Source organism: Numida meleagris, chromosome 8 (genome assembly GCF_002078875.1).
Source record: "Numida meleagris isolate 19003 breed g44 Domestic line chromosome 8, NumMel1.0, whole genome shotgun sequence".
Lineage (NCBI taxonomy): Eukaryota > Metazoa > Chordata > Aves > Galliformes > Numididae > Numida > Numida meleagris.
This window is the reverse complement of record NC_034416.1, coordinates 2,296,901-2,312,278: the sequence shown is the minus strand read 5'-3', so window position 1 is coordinate 2,312,278 and position 15,378 is coordinate 2,296,901. Positions and strand designations below refer to the sequence as shown.

At 47.5% G+C, this 15,378-nt stretch overlaps 2 protein-coding genes across 8 annotated transcripts in view; one reads left to right on the top strand and one right to left on the bottom strand.

Moving 5' to 3' along the window:
• ZMYM3 (zinc finger MYM-type containing 3) overlaps window positions 1-632 on the bottom strand; it is a 30,359-nt gene extending 29,727 nt beyond the window's left edge. The window contains exon 1 of one of the 2 annotated variants that reach the window (XM_021406584.1): window positions 485-632. The gene's annotated coding sequence lies outside the window, so the exon portion shown is untranslated. The other variant, XM_021406582.1, reaches the window with a different exon arrangement.
• Window positions 1-14,854, top strand: part of NONO (non-POU domain containing octamer binding) — a 15,014-nt gene extending 160 nt beyond the window's left edge. Inside the window, exons 1-11 of one of the 6 annotated variants that reach the window (XM_021406592.1) lie at window positions 550-696; window positions 1,111-1,246; window positions 3,602-3,822; window positions 4,871-5,172; window positions 7,110-7,205; window positions 8,235-8,431; window positions 8,579-8,663; window positions 9,426-9,528; window positions 10,223-10,265; window positions 10,925-11,034; window positions 13,796-14,854. In XM_021406592.1, coding sequence (XP_021262267.1) covers window positions 583-696; window positions 1,111-1,246; window positions 3,602-3,822; window positions 4,871-5,172; window positions 7,110-7,205; window positions 8,235-8,431; window positions 8,579-8,663; window positions 9,426-9,528; window positions 10,223-10,265; window positions 10,925-11,034; window positions 13,796-13,933 — 1,545 coding nt within the window. In that variant the 5' untranslated portion in view covers window positions 550-582 and the 3' untranslated portion in view covers window positions 13,934-14,854. Of the gene's footprint in view, window positions 1-549; window positions 876-986; window positions 1,247-3,601; window positions 3,823-4,870; window positions 5,173-7,109; window positions 7,206-8,234; window positions 8,432-8,578; window positions 8,664-9,425; window positions 9,529-10,222; window positions 10,266-10,924; window positions 11,035-13,795 lie in introns of those variants that run through there. The other 5 variants (XM_021406591.1, XM_021406590.1, XM_021406595.1 and 2 more) reach the window with 5 other exon arrangements.

The window sequence follows — 15,378 nt, the reverse complement described above, 5'->3', positions numbered from 1 at the left end:
CCCCCGGGCCCCGCTCCCCGCCCCGCCCCGGGACGCTGCCCGCAGCCACCTGCCGTGCCCTGAGCCCGGGGCCGCCCGCTCGCTTTTTGTCTCCCGGGAGCGGGGCTGAGCCGGGCAGACGCGAGGAGAACCCCCGTGAGGGCTGCGAACCGCCCGAGCGCTGCGTGTCACGGGGCGCTGAGGGAAGCAGAGGGCTTTATTGAAAGGCTGCGGACCGAACGCGAGCACCTGCGGCCGCCCCGCGGAGCCCCGTGGCCGAGGACGGTCCCCGGAGGCCCCACGGTTCCGCGAGGAGACCCCAAGTTCCACCCGGGCTTCGGGTACTTACGGGCCGCCCCGCTCCCCTCACGGCGTTCCCGCCACCCGCCCGGGCACGCGCACGCGGTTGTGAGGAGAGAGGGGTGGGAGGGGGGGGCCAACGCGCGCGCACGACGCCGCACGCGCTCGGAGCCGCCGCGGTCCCTTTAAAGCCCTCCGTCCTTACTGCGCCTGCGCGGCTGTTTGCCTCACAACGCCTGCGCGGCGCCCGCCGGTCGCTCGCTCGTCTCCTTTGTCTCTCTGCTCGCCTCTCAACCCAGCGTGATGCCCGCCGCGGTGATTGGCAGCGCGCGCTGCGGGCCGCCGCCGAAACGCAGCCAATCGGCTCCTCGCAAAGAGCCGCCGGCCCGCCTCGGCCCGCCCCGCCACGATAGGCCGGTGAGTGGCGGCGTGCGCGACCAATGGGAGCGCGGCGTTCGCGGCGGGAAGGCCAATGGGAGCGCGGCTGGAGGCATTAAGGTTAGGTTGCGCGAGTTCCGGCCGCGCGCGCGCTCCTCTCAGGGCCGCTGCGGGGCGAGGGGGCCGCGATTCGCCTCGACGCCGCCGTCCGCCGTCAGGTGAGGCCGCGGCCGGCGCGGGGCCGCCGCTCGGAGCCGTTCCGCCGCGGGGCGGACGCGTCCGTTCGGTCTCCGTCGCCGAGGGCCTGCCGAGGCCTTCTGCGGCCTAGCGCGGCCCGCCCCGCCCCGCCGCCGCACGCGGCCGCCGGGCCTCCCTGAAGCGCGGCCGGAGGCGTTCGGAGCCGCGGGCGTGGAGCCCCGGAGTCGCGGCCGACCGGTGCGTGTCCCCCCGCAGGTGGGGAAGATGCAGGGCAACAAGGGCTTCAACATGGAGAAACAGAACCACGCGCCGCGGAAGCAGCACCAGCACCAACACCAGCAGCACCCGCCGCCCGCCATCCCCGCCAACGGGCAGCAGGCCAACAGCCAGAGTGAGTCCCGTCCGCGCCGGGCCGGGCGCTCCGTGCGTGGCGTCGGGACTCGGGGCCGCCGCTGTTGTGTTTCCGACGCGGGGCGGTGGTGCGGGTTCTTTTTCGTGTGGGTTTCTCGAGGAAAATTCGCGCAGTTTGGAAGGCTCCGAGTTCTTAACGGTGTTCCCGTAACTGCAGGCGGAGGGGGGCGATTTTCGGCCCGTTCCTCTTTTTCTTTTTTTTTTTTTTTTCCCCCCTCCCTTCTTCCACAGAAGGGTTTCTCAACGCACTCTTCCTTAAACGTGAGGGAAACAGCTGCTCTCTACAGACTCAGATGTACTTAGAGTCATAGAATCATTTAGGTTGGAGAAGATATCTGAGATCATCCAGTCAAACCCATGCCTGCTAAGCGGTGTCCCTCACAGCACTGTTATCCACAGCCACCAGTTAAGACTGTTTTCCCATAGAAGGCCCAGGAGATGCTCGGTACCACATAAGAATGCCTCACAGTGCACATCCAGTTGCTGTCAGTGCTGTATTTCTCTCTACTTGAGGACGTTTTTGAGTTTGTTCTTAATTCGCGTGGGCTACAGCTCTGACACTTGGTGTTCAGAGAGTGGTTCTGAGCTGAAACGCCGTGTGCTAATGGAGCACTGTCTGACCCAAGCCCAGGGCCACAAGCGTGGCTCAGGGCATTGCCATTGTGTTGGTAGGAGGTGCTCCAGCTGTGTTCCAGTTTTCTATTGGAGCCTTTACACTCAGTTTTCAAAACAAAAAGATCCAAAAGTCACACATGCACTTTACTTTCTCAGAAGCGTTTGCTGAGCTCAGTGCAGCTCTGGCTGTGCTCCTTATGCACGATTCCCCTGCTTTTCTGTCCTGGTTGCAGGTTGAATTGAACCCTGCTCACCCCCACGCATGCAGACAGCAGGCTAATAAAAAATGCATGGTTTTTTTATGAAGTGATCCTGTTAAGCAGGTTCATGGAATATTATAGAACAGGGTGGCCAACTGCTCTGCTTCCAGTCAGTCTGGAACAACATCGCTGCGTTCTTAGGAGATCACATCTCAGATCCCCCTGATCTAATTAAGGTGGAGCAGCAGTACTGGCGTAACGCTCAGATATATCACAGGCTCTTAATGCATTCCCAGGCCTTGCAGTTGAACCCCAAACACTTTTGATAACGGCCTGGAGAAGTTCACAAGACAAAGCACTTCACCTTATGTGACTTTTGTATGAAGTAAATAACTTACTGTGCTCCTCTACAGGTGCACTGTCGGTCTTGTTTGCTTTAGGGTTAGCTGTAGAGGAGTGCTTGTACTCATAAGAGTGTGGTCCGTAGCCACTGTCTGCATGAACTGCCTGTTCTGCTCAGTATCATGCTCTGTAGTCTGAATCAAACCACTTGAGTGTATTTCATGTGGCTGTGAGGTGTATGGTTGGCAAAGCAATTTGGGGAGCACCTGGTGTGCAAGGTGCTCATGTCAAATAAATGGAAGAGAGCAAGAAAAACAAAAAGAGTGAAATAGCTTTCTACAACTTGTAGAGAGCTCGTGTATGCCTTTAAGAAAAGGGGGCAGAGTAAGGTAATCAGATTATACAGTCATTTTCACGTTTGATCTGCATGTTCTGGGTTGTGCTGGTTTGGATGCAGGATTCTTACTGAAATGAGGGCTAAAGAGTGTATATGCATGTGGGGATTTGAGAATGTTCATATAAACACGCCTGTTTATTACTGTTAGATGTAGCATTACTTAGTAAATATAGCCTTTATGTAATGAACTTGGTAATTTTTCTGAGGTCTCACCTAAGGGGTTGTTTATATTTTTTCATTATTTTCACCATTCCAGCCTTCTCTTCAGCTTGGAACCCAAGGCTCTAGAACCCAAATCCCATCCTGTACAATACCAGCTATCTGAAATATCACCTGTCTGGGCAAAATTACCTCCTTGCCATATCTTTTTTTGGTCCCCTGGGTTGTTTGCAGTAAGAAATCGGATTGCTGGCCGAACTGCAGCTTCCCTGTATTTATTCAGGTTGTAATAGCAAAATCCTCTATTGTGACTACAATTGCTTTTTGTGAGCCAGTCATCTTAAGCAGATCTCCAAAGCTGAGTGGAAGCTCTCACGTTATTCCAAGCTGTGGTGTTTCTGTTTTTTTTTTTTAGTTCTAGCCTGTGTTTACTGTTGTTAACGAGCACTGAGGTTTCTTTAAGAAAAACCCGTGCTTCCATTGTGAAATAGAATCCCGCTATTGCTGAAGAGATGGCTGGGGAGGTTTGAGACCTAAGTGAGTGGGTGGTATTGCCTGTATTGTCCTATGTCTCTGTGTTCACTGTGATGAAACCTAATAGAATTTATCCCCCCAACTGTAGAGCAGCTGTGTACCTTGTTCCCCTCAGATGAAGGCCTGACCATCGACCTGAAGAATTTCCGGAAACCTGGTGAAAAAACCTTCACTCAAAGAAGCCGCCTCTTTGTGGGCAATCTGCCCCCAGATATTACAGAGGAAGAGATGAGAAAGTTATTTGAGAAGTATGGAAAGGCAGGTGAAGTCTTCATACACAAGGACAAAGGCTTTGGCTTTATCAGGCTGGTGAGTGACCTGCTGCCCTAGGGGTGTTTTGGTGGCGGTGGCTTACGCTAGAGGAGTGTTCTTAACTGCAAGCGGTAGATGTTCAGATATCTTGCTAATTAAGCCTGCTGTTGATTTTTAGTGACCTGGAATCGTGGATTAGCTTCTACAAGTGATTTATCTAGAGCCTGGTATAAGAAGGAATGTGAATTCAGGCAGCTTGTGGCAGGAATTATGAGATACCTAGTAAAGTTATTCTGGAATCAGCTGATAGAAAGCAGAAGGAAAACATGAACGCGATGCTGTTACAGACCAGGTAGACTTCTATCTCCTGGAAGGGTGCAAACGTGACATTTCTGTGAATGCAGACCATCATGCAGTATTACTGGGTGATGAATGCTCCTGAGGTGGGGGAGAATCTCCAGATGAACACATTGAAGTGTGGCTGGGAGGGAGGTAGCTGCAGACACAACATAATGGTTCTCAGACCTGTGGGCTCAGGTGCTGTCTGTCTGAACGCCCCGCTGTGAGTGGATAGAGTGGGAAGCTCCCACACCAGAGTCTGGGGGCATTTTGCTGTAGCACGAGCTTCTTGGCAGTGATGTAAATGAGTCAGGGTGTGAAACTGGAGTGGGATGTCTTTTATGGATTGCCATACAACAAGTATTTCCTTGAATAATACATGAAACGCTAATTATTACTATTTAAAGCAAATTATTAAACACGTTTATTAGATGTATTTCTATATATATTTTTATTAGATGAATTTATAATAAATTATATTATATGTAGCTCTAATAGAATTATATCCAGTAGATAATGATAACTTGTTTGCTTTGTTACTGCTGGTTATTGGATAAGGCTTACATCGGATGTTTCTTTTTGCCTTCCAAACTCTACGTGTGTTTTCAGATAGAGCCATTGATAGCAGAGAATTGCTATAAGGGCATTGTTTAAAATGCTATCTTCTCGATAAAATACTTGTTCAGGGGGAGTGCTTGTGACAGTTGTGTACGTAGCTGATCCCATACTGCACTGAGAGTTTCACTGGTGACTTTTTTATCTTCAGGAAACTCGCACTCTGGCAGAGATTGCCAAGGTGGAACTAGACAACATGCCTCTCCGTGGGAAGCAGCTAAGAGTGCGTTTCGCGTGCCACAGCGCATCGCTGACAGTCAGGAACCTGCCTCAGTTCGTGTCCAATGAGCTCCTGGAGGAAGCCTTCTCAGTGTTTGGCCAGGTGGAAAGGGCTGTGGTGATCGTGGATGACAGAGGGCGATCCTCTGGGAAAGGCATTGTGGAGTTCTCAGGGAAGCCTGCTGCTAGGAAAGCCCTGGACAGATGTAGTGATGGCTCTTTCCTGCTGACGACGTAAGTGTGGAAGACAAGAACTGCTGTGTGGATGTGTGCAGGTTGGTGGGTGGCATTGGCTTGTGAGCAGTGTTTCTTAGCAGCAGAGTGGGGGCAGGTGAGCTATGGGGCAGGAGATAGTTTGCCCAGGGAGAATTCTACTTACATTCACTCTTGCTGGAAAAGATGTGCTGAAACTCAAGTCCTGAAGCTTCCTTCTGCGAAGCTGCTGGTGGGGTCAGTGTGCAAAGCTGTTGGATAAACTCTTTCTAGATAAAGGTGCCATAGAGCAATTGGAGCACCTTGTAATAAACAGGAGCTGTTTCAGAGACCATCCGTTCCACTGGAAACAAAGCTCAAGGTGTTAATTGTGCATGCTGAGTGTGGGGTAGATTCTGCTCAGCGAGTGTGCTGCTGAGATGGAATGCCAGCTCACCGCTCTCTGTGGGCTCGGGATCTGTCTGAGGTGCTGACCAGATGGATTGGCTTGTTTGGGATTTTCACTGTAATAAACTCTTTTTCCTCATGCTTAAATATCACAAAGCAGCAAAGGACATTCTTGAGTAATGATGTGAATGTGCTCAAGTGAATGAGTGTCTCTAGATATCTCCCACGGAGCACTCCTTGTTGCTTTAACAATGGGGGGGGTTGGCCATCTTTGATATCTTGAGAGTACAAACTGTTTTCTGTGTGTGCCCCTAGAATTTGATAACAAAACACTTCCTGGAATTGAGCTGTATTGATAATTTCAAAAGTAATTTTGTAAGCTTTGTGCTCTCACTTGTCTTCTTTTTCCTGGGGGGGCTGAGTATGGCACAACAGCGTTCAGTGCATTCAGTTTCAAAAAGCAGGTTTTTGTGGTTTTGTTCTCTTCCCCATTGCTATTTCCTGCCTGAGACTCTTTGGGAATAGCCATTAGAGCGTGTAGTTCTCGGCAGCAGGGTTGCTGCCAGGGAGCTCTCGGTCTCTCTTAGTTTATTTGCATTATTTACTCCCTGCCTTCTTGCTGATTCAGAAGTATGTAGTCTGAAAGAACCATGAAAACAAATGTTGAGCACTACCAGTATACAAGTGAGAGCACCTGGGGGCAACATTCACACTTTTTCTAGCTCTCTGCGCTAGTTTTTATTACGTGGGATGGGAAACCAGTACGTTGCTTTTTTCTACGTATGGTTTGGTTTTGATTGGAGTTATTCTACTGTCATGAACTAGGACAAAGCAGCAGCTACATGAGCTGGCTGGAATAGGCTATTTCACATTGGAAAATAAGACAATTGATACTGGCATGTGTCACCTTAAACTGAAAAGCTGTGTTGTGGACCTTCAGCCTCTCGTGTCCTGTCTTTCTACCAGAGCCTGAGCACTGCTTGCTCCTCGGCATAGCCTGGCTGTTTCTTTCATTTCCAAAGCTCTAGCAAATGGGTTAAGGAGCAAAAGAGAAGCTGAGGATGTGAGCAGGGTCGGTGCCATGGTGGGAAGCTGACTGTGAGATAATTATTATTGTTAATTAATTTTCTTCTTCACGCAGAGATGAGGAGGGCAGAAGCTCTCAGGTGCAGTGTCTGTGTTGTGAAGCATGCCACTGGATTTCTAAGGAGATTGAGGCAGGGCCTGGCAGAGCTTGCAGAGCTCTGCTGTGTAGCAGTAACAAGCAGCACGTGGTCATCTCTCCAAGAGAGTATGAGTGATACAGCCAGTGATCTCCAGCAAGGAGTAGTGTCACTCCTCATGGCAAACAGCTGTGAAGAGGACAAGCACAGCCCATGGTTGGTCGTAGCAAGGGAGGAAAGAGGGGAGAAAATTCTGGTTTCACTTTGGTTCAGATCCCTGACTGCTCTGAATTTCATTGAGCAGCACTAAAAGCAATAATTTATAGGTTCAGACTTGGTATACAGGGTTTCCTGTAATGTAAGCTTATTCTAGAGTTGTCCTCAAAGCACCTCATCTTTTCTTTATAGATTCCCTCGGCCTGTGACCGTGGAGCCCATGGATCAATATGATGATGAAGAGGGACTACCAGAAAAACTTGTCATCAAAAACCAGCAATATCACAAGTATGTGCTTTCCATAAGAGACATGGTGATACTGTCTGTGGGCTCCAAGACACTGTCTAGTGCTTGAGCCTTAGGAAGGTGTCTCATCAGTGTTCCCTTTTTCTGTCTGTGTGACCTGGTGCCATAAAGAGGATTGCATGCACTGTTCCCTTGCCCTGCTTAGCTGAAAGGAAGTGGTGGTTCTGGATCCGCTCTGCTGGATAAAACTGGCAGTTTCAACGTACTTTCTCATAAGTGTTTGTCTGCTTCTATTCTTGGAATAAAAATTGGTGTCAGTTTGGGGTGTTTTCTCCTTGGTTGGATGAGAAGCTGAAACAAAGACTTAAATTATTTGCTGTAAGCGTTATGGACAGTCTAGGAAAAAAAAGAGACTTGAGGTCACAGTGACAATAGAAGGAATAATGTGAACAGCATTAAGAGATTATAGAGCTATCCAGGTGTAAGGCCATTGTCTTTGAAGGCTTCCTGGTGTAAGCAGGTATTGTGAGATCACGGCAGTGGGAAGCAGTAAACCATGTGAGGTCATATATTTTTCAAGTAAGGAGAATTGAGAGCTGCAGGAACCCTGAGAATGCGTTAGGAATAGATTCATGCTCCAGGTGCAGGGACACAGAAATTAGCAAGGTGAACATGCATGCTTGGGCTTTGTGTTTCTGGAGTAAACTTGTTCATAAGATGTGCAGCAGGAGCAAAGCCTGTTGATTTCAAGAGAATTTCTAAATTCCTTTCACCCAGTATCTTGGTGTCTTAGGAACACAGTGTCATTGCTTGATATGGGAGAGGACAGGAGACAGTTTTCTGCCAAAGTTTCTTCTTTCAGTAACAGCAGTTTCTAGAGGAAAAAAGTGATATCTAAAGCACAGCTATTTGTGCAAAAATGGAGGGCACAGTGGTTTCTTATTTATTGTGGAGAGACGTGTTTCTAACTGACAAAAGGATCTGCCATTGCATTTACACACAAACAAGCTATTTTTTCTTAGTTCCTCTTTGCTCTATTGAAGCATTCACTGACTCTTCCTTGCGTGACAGGGAGCGTGAGCAACCTCCTCGATTTGCACAACCTGGCAGCTTTGAGTATGAGTATGCCATGCGTTGGAAGGCTCTAATAGAAATGGAGAAGCAGCAGCAAGAACAGGTGGACCGTAACATCAAGGAAGCTCGAGAGAAGCTGGAAATGGAAATGGAAGCGGCTCGCCACGAGCACCAAGTTATGCTCATGCGGCAAGGTACCACTCCGAGATAAATATAATAGCAGAACAAGGCCCTCCAGCATCCCGGGATGGGTGGCTCAGTTAACTGACAAAGCCTGCTGAAGCTGAGCTGTGGCATCGCTGCTTGACTTCAGCCAACTGTGGAACTGTTACCTTTTACAGATTTAATGAGACGTCAGGAAGAACTGAGGAGGATGGAGGAATTGCATAACCAAGAAGTACAGAAACGTAAACAGTTGGAAATCAGGTAAGGAGGCAAAGTCTGAAACTGTGAATCCGTTATGTTATGGAACAAAGCACTTCTCCAGTTCACTAATTGTTCAGGCTGACAACTTAATTGCTACCAAAAGAAGAGTGGCTCTTGTTTCTGGCCTTTTTTGTTCATAGGGAGAGTGTACATCTGGTTGAAGATGGAAGGGTTCCTTCTGAAATTTAACAACACTGAGTAGTATTTGGTTGGAATTTTTTTGTTTAGTTATCTATCCCCAGTTTAGCTCCTTGACTGAGGCAGATACAAAAAATCAGAGTCTGTGCATCAGCTTTAGTGCTGCAGGTTGGGAATCCCCTCCTAGTATCTCTCTACTCATTTGGGAGGTAACTTAGTCTCAGAAATTTCTCTCTCCGTTCCAGCTCTTCCTTGTCTCAGGGTCATTGTAAGAGGCTCCATGTGGTTCTCCAGTTTACCTCTGTAATACAAGGAACTTGAGAACCATCTGGCTTTTGTGCATTATGGTGCACATAGCTAGCATGTACTTGGGAGCTGCCATGTACATGGGAGTGCTGAGGTTGGTTTTTAAAACGAATTCCTTAAAACTGAGTGCGTTATTAATGTCTTGCTTATAGATGTTTGTTTTCATCGTGAGGTGCCTAATATTTTTACAGCTTCAGCAGAATCATGTTTTTAAAGCTGTGTGTTTCCAAAACAAGAGCCTGCTAGGCAGCACTGCAACTCTGTGATGCAAATGAGTGGTGTGCGTTGTGCTGAGCATCCTTACCTCTTTTTTTCCAGGCAAGAGGAAGAACGCAGGCGCCGTGAGGAAGAAATGAGAAGGCAGCAGGAAGAAATGATGAGGCGCCAGCAGGAAGGCTTCAAGGGGAACTTTGCTGATGCGGTAAGAATAGCCCACTTCCCCACTGCATCCAGACATGTTAGAATTTTGCCCTTCCCAGTATGGGGCTTTCTGTGAATGCTGAAGATGTTGGCTGAGAGACTCTGGACTCCCTACATTCTACGCTGATTTGTTGGTTCCCTTTAATCTTAATAGTTTTGTCTGGAAAATGTAACTAACACGGTTACTGTCCCGCTGCTGTTTATGTAGGTCCTGGCTTTGCAGTGAGGGGGATCTGAGGTGTGTACCCTAAGCTCAGTAGCTGGCTTTTTGTGGAAATGGCCCAGGGCTGCATATTTGTTAAGTAAGCTTGCATTCCTTTCAACAGGAAAAGCTTCTTAGCTATGCTGAGGAAGTAGCAACACTGATTCTTTACAATGTGTTACTGCTGCTCAGCAGATCTCTCCAGGCAGGTATCAGGTATCTCCTTATGCTGCTGTTTGGTACAATCTGCACGCAGCTTTGCTTTGCTGCTGGATTGTTGAGCAGCTGGATGTTGTCCTGCAGAATGAGGTGTTCTAAACAAGACCTGTTTGTTCGGCAATTAATGATGGTAAGAGTAGATCTGCTCTTGAAATATACCCTAGGAATGACTTTTCTGTGCAGTAACAAAAATCCTAGAACTCAATAAATGTAAGTAACTTCATTAAGAAATACTCAATTTTCTTTATCATTTGAAATGAGTCTCTTTTTCCAGAGGGAGCCACCAGACATGCGAATGGGACAGATGGGGATGGGAGGTAAGTGTGGTGTGATATTTTTGTTGGTTTTTTTTTTGTGGCCCTCTTCATTCCTATTCATGTTTACTTCCTGCTCTACAAAATCCATGATTTTTTGAGTGGTCTTGTTTTATTTGCTCCTTACTTGAAGAGAATTACTACGACAGTTCCTAAGTTTAGTGACGGCAAGCAATCATATTACAGGAAATATAACAAAAATTAGGTGTGAGGCTGTACTGTATATATGGAAGCTCAGTAAGCAGAGACTTGATTGAAATTGCTGTCAGACTTGTATATGAATAAGAAATTTGTACTGATAAAGGAAGTGGTACCACACGTAGTACTTGACCTTGATCCCGGGTCGTAATCTCAGTTGTGTCTTCCAATATTTTGACTACATGACCTAGAGATTCAGGCCACGTGCACAAGAGTGAAAAGACAGTCAGGAGTAGTGGTTCATGGAAACGGTGACTGTTGGAACCTGCTGTAGTTTCAGATAGTAGTGGAATGCAAAATCAGTTTCTCTTGACCTCATAGCGCAGTGCTCGTTAATGAATTAGGACTCTGTTCCTGCCTCTGACACTGCAGGAGCTTACATGGTGCTTTGCATTTGGAACAGTGAGGAGACCCCAGCTTCCTCCCTGTGTTTGCCAGGAATACTCTTCAGTTTTCTTTTCCAGGTACCATTGGCATGAACAATAGAGGAGCTATGGGTGGTACCAACGTCCCCGCTGCTGCGCCTCCCGCAGCTGGTCCTGGAGCCATGATACCTGATGGAGCCATGGGAATGGTAATGGATCTCCATCTGCTTCTTGTGCTCGCCTTTTAGACACACGTGGTGATGTTTCCATTAAGCACTGTGCTGTTGAGGCTTGTTGTCTCCCTCGACCCGATGCCTGGCTGCTGCTGAGATCTTTACAAGTTCATCATGCCTTGCTATTTGTTGGTATTTTTGAGGATTTAACCAGGTCGTCCTTCTTACTTTACTTTGAAGACAGCTGATGCTAAAAACCTTTGTTAGAAGGATCTTAGCAATAGTATGCAGTTGGTTTTTACGTGGCGTATTGGAAAGCACTCTGAGAATATTTGGAGATGTAGAATCTAGAAGCATAAAGCTGAGCTTTCAGGAGTGTTCTGCCCATGACTAGTTTTTGAAAACAATAAGTTCCCGTGCTAATAGGCTGAAATAATCATGGTAATAATGAGGATGCAAAAATGGGTTCAGATGATTTGCTTAAGAAGTAAGGAGCAAAGAATCAGTGGAGACTATGCTGATGTGTTTGCTTTAAGTGTTTATATTGAATTTATTTTGAAACAGCCTGTATTTGCAGAAGGTCTTTGTGACTCTTCTTGTAGGGCAAGGAAAGTTTAAGTGCTTGATCAGCAAAAATGAAGGGTGGTTCTTCAAATCTTTGTAAGCAGACACTGCAGGTTTACACCCTGTTGGCCCCCCATCATCCTCACTCATACAGACCTTAAACAGTTGAAAACCTCAGGCATCCTCACAGCTGAGGATATGTCACTGCTGAGTTATAAAGAGAAAGCCCCAAGGAGAATTCTAAATGCAAATTTAAATTTTAAATACAGCTAATGGAAGTCTGAGACGTTCCATTCATTACGAATCCTTTGTAAAAGATTGTAAGAGTTGGGTTGTTTTTTCTTGCTTAGAAAACCCACAACCTGCCTGCTTCAGTAACAGTGACATGAGAAACGAATTGATGAAGAAATGTAATTCCAGTGCTGATAGTGAACTGAAATCTGTTGCTCTGAAACATACAGACTTGTCATTCTGCATGCTGCAGCTAGCTTGCGAAAAGTCTATTTGCTAAATTTCCATAGGATTAGAAAAAGCTTCTAAGAATAGTATCTGATCCTAAGGGACGTTGAGATACTACTGAGATCAAGTGAAAAATCAGGGTATTTAGACAGGAATTATGGTTGCTGCATTAGCAATTTAGATGGTGAATGGTAACTGTGCACGTGTTCTGGCTTGTTACAAATGTGAGGTAATGTATTACTGCAGTGCTCTGGAGGGGTTGTTGGGGGTGTCAGGTTTAATTGAGGAACCAGTTTGCTCAGGGTCTGCACACAGTTACTGCGAGCTCTGCCTTGTGGAGGTGAAGGAACTGAACTGCTTGCAGTGGTTTGGCTGTTACTGTTTCTATGAAAATAATGCTGTGATGGTCAATGTCTGCAGCTTTGGGAGTTTCCTTCGTTTGCAAGTGAAATTCAGTCTAGTAAAGCAATTCATGTGAGGGTGACCTGGTAGCTGTACTGGGAAGGAGGGATCCTGCTCAGGAACCAGAGCTTTGGTGGTATGCATTGAGGGCTTTACTGCAGGGCTTTACAACAGATAATTGCTTTGGTGGCATCTGTCATTCCTATCCTACAGACTGGGGATCGATCCTCTCACAGGGCAGCTCTTCCAGTCAGCTGCTGAAACAGCAGCAAGTTTGTTCTGAAAGTTCATCTTTAGCAGTTCATAATGCCTGCTCTAAATAAAAAAAAAAAATTAAAGGAATGGAAAAGGAGTTAAGATCACTTGGAATAAGACCACCTAGACCAAAAGCAATAGGCTGTTTCTCCAATGGCCAGGAAGATGTATAGTTTTTTAGGAAGCTGTTTGTCCAGGCCAGGCGCTTGGCTTGAGTTACTGAGTCAATGCATTCCAGTTTTTATTCAGGGAGTAGCACTGTGCGTGTTGCTTCAGCTGGTTAGTGACTGCAGAATCCTTCCCTCTGCTGTGCCTTGCAGGAAGAGTACACATTGCTCAGAATCCTTCATCTGTAAGGAAGGGAAGGGGACATGGTGGAAGGCACTGAGGTAGTGGCAGCATTTGTGAGAAGCTTCCCCTGCACTGCCAGCCAAGTAACAGGCTGTTCCCAGAGGGGCTGTGCAGCCTTTGTCCTTGGGTGTTTTTTAGACCAGACGGGCTGAAGCTGTGTCTGACCTGATCTGCCCTCCCAGCTGACTCAGCTTGGAGCAGGGGGTTGGACTGGGGACTTTGTGAGGTATCTTCCAAGCTGAGCAATCCTTTGCTCTTCTCCGTGCTGGAAGGAGGAGGCTGTGCAGTAGCAGCGCCATACATGGGAGATGGGTGAGCATGAGGGACGGGAATAGCGGGGTATGGCCAAGCCACAGGATCAGTATTTCAGACTTATCTTGGATTTGTAGTATGATCTACGTCTGGATTGTGATAGTGCTGCATTATCAGTGTGCTGCTCCTCATTTACATTCAGTTTGGGTGAGGAAAATACAATGGAAATGTAAATTCCTCTCCCAGACTGTTACTCACGTGTTCCGCAGCAGGGCACTAGGCTAGAGATGGTACATGAGCTGCTTGCCAATCTGCTTCACTCCAGGCTGTGTGGGGAAGGGACCTGCAATGTTTAACAGTCCTCTCAGTCCAGTTTTGGGGTTAGTTTTGGTGGCTTAAGGTACTTTTATAGCAAGGTAAACTGCAACTGTGGGATTTGGACAGGATCTGAATCGCCTCCAACGCCTTCTAACTGCTGTCTGTTCTTGTTTTCCTTCCTGCCTCTTCACTGCAGACTCCTCCACCGCCCGCAGATCGCTTTGGCCAGGGCAGCGCCATGGAAGGGCTGGGAGCGATGGGGGGGAACCCGCCTGCCTTCAACCGAGGAAACCCAGGGGGTGAATTTGGCCCTAACAAACGTCGCAGATACTAACAGGATTAAGCTGCCCCCTGCACTTGCCCCGAAGAGAAGAGGAATCTTGGCAGGCCGTACAGGGTTCTACTCAGGGGGTGGGTATCAGAATAGTCGATTAGGGCCTGCTTTGGTTAAGCCACTCTAGGACGAGGGGAGTGCAGTCTGACTGGGAAACGTTTTTAGAGAATTTTCATGTGGTGCATTCCTATAATTTCAATGTGAAAATGGATTCAGGGAGGCTGCCGTGGTGGTTCAGCAATGGTAAAATCTGGCAAGGACCGCGATGCCTTGACCATTCCAGGTTTCCTGTTTGCAGCCGGAGTCCTGAGACGGAGCTAAGTAAAACTGCAGGATGTCTTGGCTTTTTTTTTTTAATTATTATTTTTAGTGTAGCACAGGGAAAGGAGTCTCTAGAGAACTAGGGCAGCATCTGGGTACGTTGCAGCTCCCGTGATTCTGTAAATTTATATTGCTCCAAATGATCCATCGTCTGTAGTGAATGGGAGGGAGTGGAGGGATTTTTATGTTCATTTTTTTCCTGTTTTTTTTTTTTTTTTCCTCCTAACTTGTAGTTACTCTTTTTACCTGGACCATCTGTTTCTTTGAAGTAGTTGACCGTCACGTGCAGCCTGGGTGGCTGGGAGGAGCTCGTTTGGATGCATTTTTTTTTTTGATAATGTGTTGTATCTCTGTTTATTTTTACTGGTAGTCAAGTACAATCTATTGGACAAAGATACTGTATCTCATGCTGAAGATTTAACTGAAACAAATGTTTGTATAATCTTAACCTTGCCTGTCTTTTGTGTAGAAGTACTACAAGATTTTTCATTTAGTGTAAACTGTTTGAACACAAGCTGTAATTGTCCCACTAACAAGTTTGAGTTTGTCTGAGGAATGTTACAGGAATGCATTATTAAAGTGGATTTTAAGCCTTTTTTATCTGCTGTGCTGTCTCTTCTGTTTCTGGGGTATTTTTATTTTTTACTGAGATACGGACGGATGGATTCAAGGAAGTCAAGCATCAGATGATGGAGCAAATCTTGCGTAGGTCGGAAAAGGGAATCAAGCCCTGAGAGTTTTCTACCAATTCTGCTCCTCACCAAACGAATTTTGCCTGTGTTTCGGAACGTCAGCACCGAGGGGTGAAAGAAACCGCGACGCACGTGGGCTCTGTCTGCAGTGCGGGCACAGAAGGTAAATGGGAGATGTCTGTGCGTCACCGGGACGGCGGCGTGCAGAGCGTGTCAGTGCAGAGTGCTGCTGCCTGAGCTGGGTGCAGGGCTCGGTGCTGGGCTCTGGCCTCTGCTTGGGGCAGGGAGCTGAGGATTTGTCGCTGTCAGTGGCGACGCGTGTTTTAATGTAATGCATGAGGGAACCTGCAGGGCCGGGAATCCTCTGTGCCTCGTGTTCTTGTGTTAGAATTGAGGCCGGGAAGAGGGGGGAGCTTAGGAAGATGGGGAAGG